A 10,111-nucleotide genomic window follows, 5' to 3' on the forward strand; every position below is an offset into this window, starting at 1 on the left:
AAATGACACCTTATTGTAAAGTGTTACCAAACAAATCAGTATATTAAAACTTTTTAAAAATCATGTTTAATTCAATCTTGCTATTTCTTTGTAATTTCTGAGTAATTACAAAGTAAAATTGTAATTTTTTTTTCATTGTAGGAAGAGACCACTTAAAGGGATAGTTCACCCAAAAATGAAAATTCTGTCATTTACTTATTTTGTTGAATTTCTTGCTACTGTGGAAGACAGAAGAAGATATTCTGAAGAATGTTTTGACTTTTTGTCCAGAAAGTAAAAATGTGGTCCTACAAAATATGGAGGAAAAAAAAGTTCAAAATATCTACTTTTGTGTTCCATATAAGAAAGATCATCATACAGGTTTGGAACATAAAGGTGATTTTTATTTGCATGAATTTTCATTTTTTTTGAGTGAACTTTCCCTTTAATAACACACACACACACACACACACACACACACACACACACAAACAAACAAACAAACAAACAAATATGTTTGATATTATATGAAAAAAAAAAAAAAAAAAAATATATATATATATATATATATATATGTATGTATATATACAGTAGTCAACATTTGAAGTGAATCAGAAAAGTTCATCAGAGATTGTTTTGGTCTTAGGACAACTTTGATGAAAGGTTTTTTTTTCACTTTTTTTAAATGATCAAAAATAATGTTCCAATAATGTTCAAAAATAATGACATTATGTTATCATGTTTTTATTCTGTTTTATTGTGTTAGTTAGCTGTATTTTTTCATTATTTTTTACCTAATCAAAATAACCCAACTGCAGTTTGATTAAGATTAATTGGAATGCACAATAAAAAAAACATGATTTTAGAAAATTGTTAAAAACAGAGTTATCTGTTTTTGCAAATGAACTCTTAGGTATACTCTTAGGTTTTAAGGTATACTGGGTATCAGTCAACGGATAATGCCTAAAATCAATTGATAATCTGTTTCTCTTTACTTGAAGATTTGGTGTATGACCCATGAAGGACAGAAGTTTGAAGAGGAGCGACAGGTGCAGCTTAAATACTCGCCTGCTCTCAGATCTGTCTATTACTCTCAGCAATGCTTAGAATTTGCAAGGCAGACGTACAGAAGACAGGTACAAACAGTTGAGGAGGACAGAACGCATGCTAAGTGCAAAAGCATGTCTATAAAGCGGATCTGTTCATCTTTGAAGTGAACGCTAAGTGTAAATTTGTCCATGTCAGCGTGGAGGAAGATTGAATGCGTGCTGCTTTAAAATAACTTAAGCAACCTGTTGTTCATATAGATAGATGCAACCAGTGGTATATAATGACACAATCATAGCTAATCCATCGAATAAACACGCTTTTTAAAATAGAAGTTCAAACAAACACATATATTATTGATGTTAATTACACTGCATTCTGGAGTATTTGACTCTGATTGCACTGTAAAAAACAATTTGTTGAGTCAACTTAAAATAATTTGTAACCTGGCTGCCTTAAATTTTAAGTTCAGTCAACTCAAAAAAAAAGTTTATTCAACTCGAAATGTTAAATTATACTAAGTGACAACTTAGATATTTGACCATCTGTTAAGTTTAGCAAACACAAATATCTAAGTTGTTACTTAGTACAACTTAACATTTCAAGTTGACTAAACTTATTTTAGCTGACTGAACTTAAAATTTTAAGGCAGCAGGGTAAAAAATTATTTTAAGCTGACTTGTGTTTTTTAATTTTTACAGTGTGGTGCATTGTGGCATTTAGTGGTCTAATATTTCATATTTGCTGTCATTCATTTCAGTGCTGAGTATCAGATCACTCATGAACTTTCATGTCTTGTATTGACTAATTTAAGTATTGAAGTTCGCATGGAACAGAACTGGCTTCGATTTCATATACTGAGTGACAGATTGCTGCTAGATGGGAAGTAAGAGGGGAGATGTTTTTATTTAAAAAGAGAAAACGATATGAAGAAAAATGATGATGTACATGGATAAATAATTTATAGTAAACATTGCAATATTACATAAAAAAGCGAGACTTATTCATTTTGATATAATGGTGACATACATATACTTGGCAAGTAGTGATTGGCAAAATGACACAGGTTAGTCTATCTGTTATATTCCATAGAGAAATGCAAACTGTAAATTGGCGGTTATAAATCATGCATTTGGCTTTCTCATGCTTCTCGTCATGATCTCGGATGTCACTGCATCGTTAGTGTGAATCATCTAAAAATACCTCACTCGTATACATACTGTTTGGGATCGGTGTGTTTCGCACAGATCTATTTTGATGCAAGGGCCCCATTGGCAAGATGTTACAGAACAACAGGAAGATGAAGGGAAGAGACAGATGCAAGGAAAAGCAGTTCACCATAGGACACAATCACACGTAAAGTATGAGAAGCGGGCCAGATAGGTTAGCCAAGGGTGACCACATTGGCCACATGTGAGAAGGGTATAAACTGAGCCTGACCGAGAGGTGCTGAGTGATACTGTGACAAATGTAACTGGAGCTTATGAAGGGGACGGATGACTCCAGTCACAAAACATGGGTCAGGCAATAAATATCTTCAGTAAGTATAAATTACTATCATCATCCCCAAGCCCATTACCTCATATTCTCAACTGAATTCTTTCATCGCTTTTTATGATTGGGTATAAGGATACATATATTTTAGGCCCACTTATTAAATTGATGTCACATTTAAAGTTCAGTTCCTTTAAATAGTGTTTATTTTTTTCAGAGGGTCACCTAAAGTAACTAATTAAAATAACTACATTATTTTAACTGTTTTGTAAAGTTATTTTACAGCTAGATATTTTATAACTAAAATAACTAAATGATTTTTAGATGGTTGAACTTTGAATTTGTCTGCTGACCATAAGGTGGCAGTCTAAGGCTCTGCAATATTAGGCAATCATAATTCGTTTTAAAAAATCTTGATTTGGTTGAATTTTTCATTATAAAAGCTTGGTGTCACTGTTGAGCTATTTTAACAGCTTGTAGCTCTCTCTCGGCTCCTTGGTTTCGAGCGCCACAGTGTAAGTTCTGATATTAATTTCTATTTGAAAAAGACACGTAATTGTAATATAAAGCTAAGAAAACAATCATATAGTGTTTTATTGTCTAAGAAGGGAAAACAATAATTGTAAATCACAGTTAATTGTGACAGGTAGCTTATATATTGACAATGCTAAGGTTGTAATCCTTGTGTCTTATTGTTATAATTGTGGCCCATATGATAAATATGTAATAAATGTCTAAATTGAGATGACATCATTTTAATTATGAAAAGGCGTTTGTGTTTTTTCTTTTATACATTAGGCCAGTGTAAATTTACAGTTAGACTTTCCGCAATATTAAGTGTTGTTTCATTGTATTTGTCGATGATTTTTCAATAGTTTATAAAGACTAGTCTGTTTTATCCTTTCATAACAGTTAATAATGTCAAGTAGTATTTGCTTTTACCTTAATTTTCTAAAGCACGCACTTAACAGGATTATAATAACACAAACAATTAATTAAACGAAGCATATTTAATGCATGTTATTGTGACACTATAGCAAGTCGTCTGAAAATAAAAAGCGCGCCTGTTTAAAATAGCAGCCGTCTTTCGTTCATTTATTTATTTAATTAGTTTTTTTTTTTTTTTTTTTTTTTTTTTTTTTTTCCTAAGAATTAAAATAACCTTTACCACAGTGTAGATCGTGTCTCTTGGAGGCGTTTCGCTATTTTAGATTTAATTCAGTGCTTAGCTTTCATGTGAGCAGAATGCATCGTAGTGGAAATGTTACTTGTTTTTATTATTATTATTAATAATAATAATAGTAATAGTAATATGATAACTGTTGTTGCATAATCTATAGTAAATACTGACTTTTATTTAGGCTAACTTATAATAAGCTACCCATATTGTCTCTTTTTGTTTATTTAATTTTTTAGGCAAATGTCTTATTGCTGTTCTTGTTTTGTGTGTGTGTGTGTACATTTCCCCACAAAAAATTATGAGTGTCGAATCCGGCTACTCCAGTTCCTTCATTCTGCGCGTATTACATTCGATGGTCGATGAATTGTATATTTTAGAATAATATAGACATATTAGACACTTCCGCTAATTTACAAGACAAAAACATCGCTTTTAAGATGAGTGTTGAGACTGTAGCAGTCAAAACAAAGACATGTGCGTACATGCGACATTATACGAGTTTTGTGTGAATTATGGCTCTTGTTTAAAAGGAAATTTCCCGCAACTGTAAATACAGTACCAGGAATCGCTCTGCAAACCTCTGTTAAGAGGGTCAGATTACACATTTACTTGTTTAACGTATAATTCCCTGTCATTTTATAGTCAGGCATAATTAATCACGCAGTCAGGTGAAAATAAAGCTATTTTATTGTCAAAGCATTCAACATGATTAGATAAACTATCAAATAGTAAATTTCAGCAAAAGGAAGAAACACTGAATCTATTTCTCACAGACACAAAATATTACACTTTGTATTCAAACAAAACAAGTATTTACATTGTTTCGAATAGACTGCATCTTATACCAATAACTATAATTTACATGCACTCTTAAATACACTTCAACATCATGTTCCCAATGTTCAATATCCTTATGCATATAGACATAACATGTCATTGAATAACTCTCAATGAAGTGATCTGCATCTTAATTTATTTATATACATTGTACATTTATATATATACAAAATTCAAGGTACACTTACATTATTATTGACCCCTTTCTTCAAACAATAAGTGCTTCATATAATAAATAGATTTTAGGTTTTAAGTCAAAATGCATCTTCATACACAAAACATGACATTTGAAGAAATCAAACCATTTAAACAGTCTTTTGAAAATGAGAGCAAACGTGTTGGCATTACTCCTCCAGATTAACCTTATTCCCTTTTGATAAAAAAAAAAAAAAAAATAGGCAAGAAAAAAGAAAGGATCAAGGAAAGAAAGAAAAACAAATAAATCCTCAAAAATTCAGTTGTGAGATGTCATGTGCCGGGAAAGGTGGTGCCGCTCCCTGAAAGACTCATTACAGATTGGACACTTTAATTTTTCTTCTCTCCTTCTTTTAACAAGAGGTTCCATGGCATACTCCTTTTTGTGGTGCGAGCGCATGTGGTAGACCAGGTCAGAGGTCATGCGGAAGGAGGCGTTGCATTTGGCACACCAGTTCTGGGCAGGCAGACAAAGGGAAGTAAACGAAGGTGGCAGGAGCGTGAGAGCAGAGGGCATTTGCAGCTGGATGGGGCCTGAGGTCTTGGGCCAGAAGGCTGTGGCGTATAGGAAAGGGTTCTGTTTTGCAATGCCGCCCGGCACGGGGCAGTTGCTGCCTAGTTCTGAGCCTTGGAGCTTCGCAGCGAGGTGGTCCGCCTGGTAGAGTCTATTGGAAGAGACGGTGTCCCCCACCGCAGGATGGCAGTCTACTGCCGGCAGAAGCTTGGGTGCCATGACGAGAGGTGATAGCTGCGAGAAGGTGCGAGACGGCTGGCTAAAGGCACTCTTTCTCTCCGAGCCTCCACCACCCTGCTGGGGCACCGAAGTGAAAGCGCTGCCAATTGACGAGGTCTCCATTCGGGACTGCGGGGGCTGAGTCTCGCTGAGAACCTGTCTGATGTTGAGGTGCTTTTCAGCCGGGTTGCTGCTGGGCCGGCCAGCCTCCTTGTTCTCCGAGTTGGAGCTGGATATCTTACTGCTGTGCTTCAAGCTCTGAGGCGACTTCTTGACCTCCGTGAAGGCGCTCCTCTTGGTTTCCGTCGACTCCGAAACAGAGGGCGAGAAAGCCCGCCTGCCCTCGTCCAGACCGTACGCTCCACGGTACTGCTGCGCCGAGTTGGCCAACTCCTCTTTGGACTTGGGAGGCTGAGATAATCCACTGTTCCTGCTGTCCTCCATGTCAGAGAACTTGCGCTTTCCAGAGTTCTCGCTCAGGATCTCGGCCTCTTTGTCGCTCGGCGGACTGGTTCTGTTATTCTCCAAATCCCTGGCTAGATTGTGGAAGTCTGTGGATGGCTTTCCTTCCTGTGGATTGGAGAAGCCGTCCGATCGGCCTAGTTTGGGACTGGACCTGGCAGGAGGTAGACTAGCGTGGTCACTGGCATCAGTGGCCTCCTCCTCTGGGCTGGCCATACTTTGTAGTCTCTTAGTGCAGCGGAATCTTAGATGAGCCAAAAAGGGAAATTCGAACTGGAATCGCTGGCTACAGTCTGGGCACAAAAAGGGCGATGTTCCTGCAACACACAATTGGTGAGGGGAAAGAGAAAAAGAGCCATTTTAGAAAACAGGTACACGATGCAGAATTTAAAAACACAAAACAAAACAACAGTCTGTCAAATATTATTTTATTGACTGTACAACTTTGTATAAATTTGGTAAAATCTTTAATAAATGCAAACAAATTAGACTATATTTATTTAAACAAACTGCTATTTTTAATTGGAAAAACTGTAAAATATTCGATCACATGTTGATCTTCAAAGTGTACCTTTACTTTTGACTTGATTTCTGCCTGAGCTCAGAAGCAGCAGCTCGATGAGATCCTTGCCATACCACACCAGCAGCTCTTCATCTTTCTCTATTCTCCTCAGTGACCTGTAGAAAAGCTGGCCGTTCTTCACATAGGCCTCTAGGTTCTGTTCATCTCTGTCTCTCGCCGACTGAACCAGCCTCAGCCACATCAGGCCTTCTGAGGAGCTGTTGGCAGCTGACGTGTCCACCTGCATCCAGCACCAGTAAAGCGGTCAGAACATCGGCTGTCTACTTCAAACATTTAGCTGAAACCTTACAACCGTCAGCAACTATATATCAGTAATTAATTTCAAAGAATAACATTTCTCGTCCACAGTTTTAAATTTTAGTAAAAGCGAAAAATTACTGGAGTTAGCAAACTATTAAGCCTATATGTGGTAAATACATGCACATTCCAAACACTCGATTTGTTGGAAATGAAATAAAGCGTGACCATACCCTGAAGATGTAAGGCGCCGTTCGTTTGTCTGTGGACTTGAGAGCGATAAATGCGATGCTGTCATACAGTGAAGTGTGACTCAGAACACATGGGCCAAAAATGGCATTTTCCGGAATGTCACAGGTGGTGTAGACGCTGGTAAATATATCCGTTAAACACTGCTGCATCGCCTTCGCGTCGCCATCCCATCCCAGTCTCTGCGAACTGGATTCCTCCATCATTTGCTGGAAGACAAAAACGTGAGTGAATTAATGTGAATAAACAAAACCGCGCATAAGTCTAAATAACTATTTTTCAATTATAAAAGGTATGTGAATATTTAAAATATTTTCCCCAGTTCTGATTCGCAGTTCCAAGTAAATCTCCGGCACGAATCATTTAATAAAATCTCCAAACACCCAGTCGTACTTTTAGGCCCCTGCCTTGATTATTTTTATTCGATTGATAAATTAGCCTATATATTGCTGGCCTTTTAATAGTATTGCTATTGCTGAAACTATATTGTATGTAGTGATCTATAGTAGGCTATAGCCTATTATAAAATGTAAACATGTAGAACGGAATATTTTTTATTAAAGTAATAAAAAGTAATCAAAAAGAAGATTATTTCTTACAGTGCATTAATTCGATTTAAAAGCGTGTCTGTGACAGTATTACATTAGCAACTCTCAATGCGTATTTTCAGATTTTTCTTCCACTTGTCGGAAATATTTTACATGGTTTTGACAAGGATGAAAATCTGGCCTTATGAGACCGTTCGGTCTGTTTTACAATCGGGGACCATATCGAATGGATTCAATAGCACTGTCAAAGTCACTGATTTCACGTTAGCTAACCTTTAGCTCCATTCTACAAGAAGGAACGTATGTCTCCTTATTACCATAATCCACCACTTTCCTTCTGAGACTTTAATTAAGGCAGCACGCGGAGTTAATTATTTTTTCTTCTCCAAACCCCTAATGCACATTTCCAAATGAGCTGAATCTCTCGTAGATATTTTGTTACGCGTGAATTGCAGTTTACTCGTTTTCAGTACGTTTTTAGTAGCATCTAATAACAGTGGGGAAATATTTCATATACATTCCATATTGTTCACGTCTGTTTTTAATAGTTTTATTATAGTTTTAAAAGACATTGACAGTGCGGCATATTGCTGGGATTTTACATTACTTCTCAGCTTTTTGATTAGGTCAAAAAGAAAAATACTATGAAAAAATAATTTCTATTATAACAACAGGAGTGGAGAGAAATGTTACTGCAGTTAGGTGTAAAACTGAAGGTAAAACGCAGCTCGAATTATGTTACATTTTGCATTATTTTTCATACATGTTTATTAAAAACATTACATTTACAAATTCGTTTGCAGTTTTTCATCTGAATGGAACAGGCTGCGGTTATAAAGCAGACCGGTTTTTTATTTTAGGTTACTTTGTATTTAACGCTCAAATAAAGTATAATACACTGACGCGCCTAATACAAAAACAGGCTGAAATTGTGAAAATATGAAAAAATATATTTCTGCAAAGCGTTCAAATGACAGTTTATTTATGATGAAGATGCTAGGCTATTTGAAACGGACACGTCCGGCTCTCGATTGTATTATCAAGACACAAATGCTTAAAGTTCCCTTCATCCATAAAAAAAGCCTTAGTGTGAATTTTGCCCCTCTTTTCACGATCCCCTCCTTTTGTAGCTGTGAGGTCGCAGTCACACTCCTGAGAATCACACAAAGAACCCAATGAATATGCATTTCAACTAAATGCTATAATAGACCCATGAATAAATGCGCATTTCCAGAATAGAGGAGACGAACCCATTGACCTCCTGTTTCAGACTAAAATTTATTGCGCTTTTTTTTTCTCCACGGTCTTGTTGTTATTCCAACTTTATGACTTTAGGATGTGTAGCCAGTTTCCCTGATTCAATGACTCTCGTCTACCATCTGCGAGCTTTCTACATGATTGCGAGGATGCTTGGGCGCTGCATACAGCACCGTGTATTACTAGCCTCCGGGTGTTTTTATTGCAAAATTGTCATTACTCACCATGGTACTAGGATAAAATAATCCACAAAATGTCACAGTTGCCGTCAGTATATCTTTAAGTATGTGTTCGGCGTCTCCGATGAAGTCCGTGCAGTCAGTACATTTCCCCGTCTGTTGAAAGTGACAGTGTTGCCGACCGTCTTATGATTCGCGAGCGCAGAGAGGCGTGCAGATGGGGCCGATACACTGACTGAGTGGCACCCACATACACACTTTTTGTTTGCTGCACATAATCTGCCCAATGAGGCGTGACACGCTTCGTCTCCTCCCTTTAACTCTTCGGTCGCCGACAGTTAGCTAGTAGATGCAGGTTGCCTATGCTGAAACACTGTAAAGTGCACTGCAGTCACTAAAACAGATGCAAATTGGCAGAATATTTCATAATTCGGTTAGATTTTAAAACAAAGAACTTCCGCTTATTTTTTAATTTTTCATTTTAATTCATGTTAATGTTGCAATAATATTCAAAAGATGATGCTTATGCGATATTTGAATGTATACTGTAGTGCTGTTACATTTACGGTCAAAAACTGGACGTTGTGATTGCAGACCTTTACTGTAAAAAACGTTATATTTTATATGTATTCTGTATATTTACAGTTCACAAAATGTCATTATATTAACCTATGTGGGCTATCTTTTTGTTACTGTTACATGTACTGATAATAACACAGGTGGCATAATGGGAGGTCACATGGTGACTTCTACTGTGGCCAATAATAACAAAGAAAGAGCCATTACCCACACAAACACCACAATGGCAACACACGTGACGCCAAAATATAGTAGTAAACTAAACAACAACTAAACAACTGCCCCTTCCAATTAATTATAAGGCTCAACATTTTAACAACGTGTTCCTATAAAAAATATATATGTATCGCTTTGATAAATATAACTTGTCTCCATATATTATACAGCGAAATAGAATACAATTGTATTTTACAGTAACATTACATGTACTGTCTTTTAAAAATAGCCTACATTTAAAACATACTTAAAAACATAAGGTAACTAAATAACTAAAATATTTTTTATGTTGCATTTCCCCCCTCTTTTTCTGTTTCTTATCTTTTTAAGAAATAA

The 10,111-nt window shown here is 36.3% G+C and overlaps 1 protein-coding gene across 1 annotated transcript; it reads right to left on the reverse strand.

The window, feature by feature from the left end:
- Positions 1–4,390: 4,390 nt before the first annotated feature.
- On the reverse strand, positions 4,391–9,210 carry prdm8b (PR domain containing 8b). The gene is made up of 4 exons (XM_051108832.1): positions 9,026–9,210; positions 6,981–7,205; positions 6,499–6,730; positions 4,391–6,244 (listed from the first exon to the last, which is right to left on the reverse strand). The coding sequence occupies exons 1-4, from the start codon at positions 9,026–9,028 to the stop codon at positions 4,992–4,994; spliced, it is 1,713 nt and encodes a 570-aa protein (XP_050964789.1). The 5' UTR covers positions 9,029–9,210; the 3' UTR covers positions 4,391–4,991.
- Positions 9,211–10,111: the final 901 nt, after the last annotated feature.

The sequence above is a fragment of the Labeo rohita genome, chromosome 5 (assembly GCF_022985175.1).
Source record: "Labeo rohita strain BAU-BD-2019 chromosome 5, IGBB_LRoh.1.0, whole genome shotgun sequence".
Taxonomy (NCBI): Eukaryota; Metazoa; Chordata; class Actinopteri; order Cypriniformes; family Cyprinidae; genus Labeo; species Labeo rohita.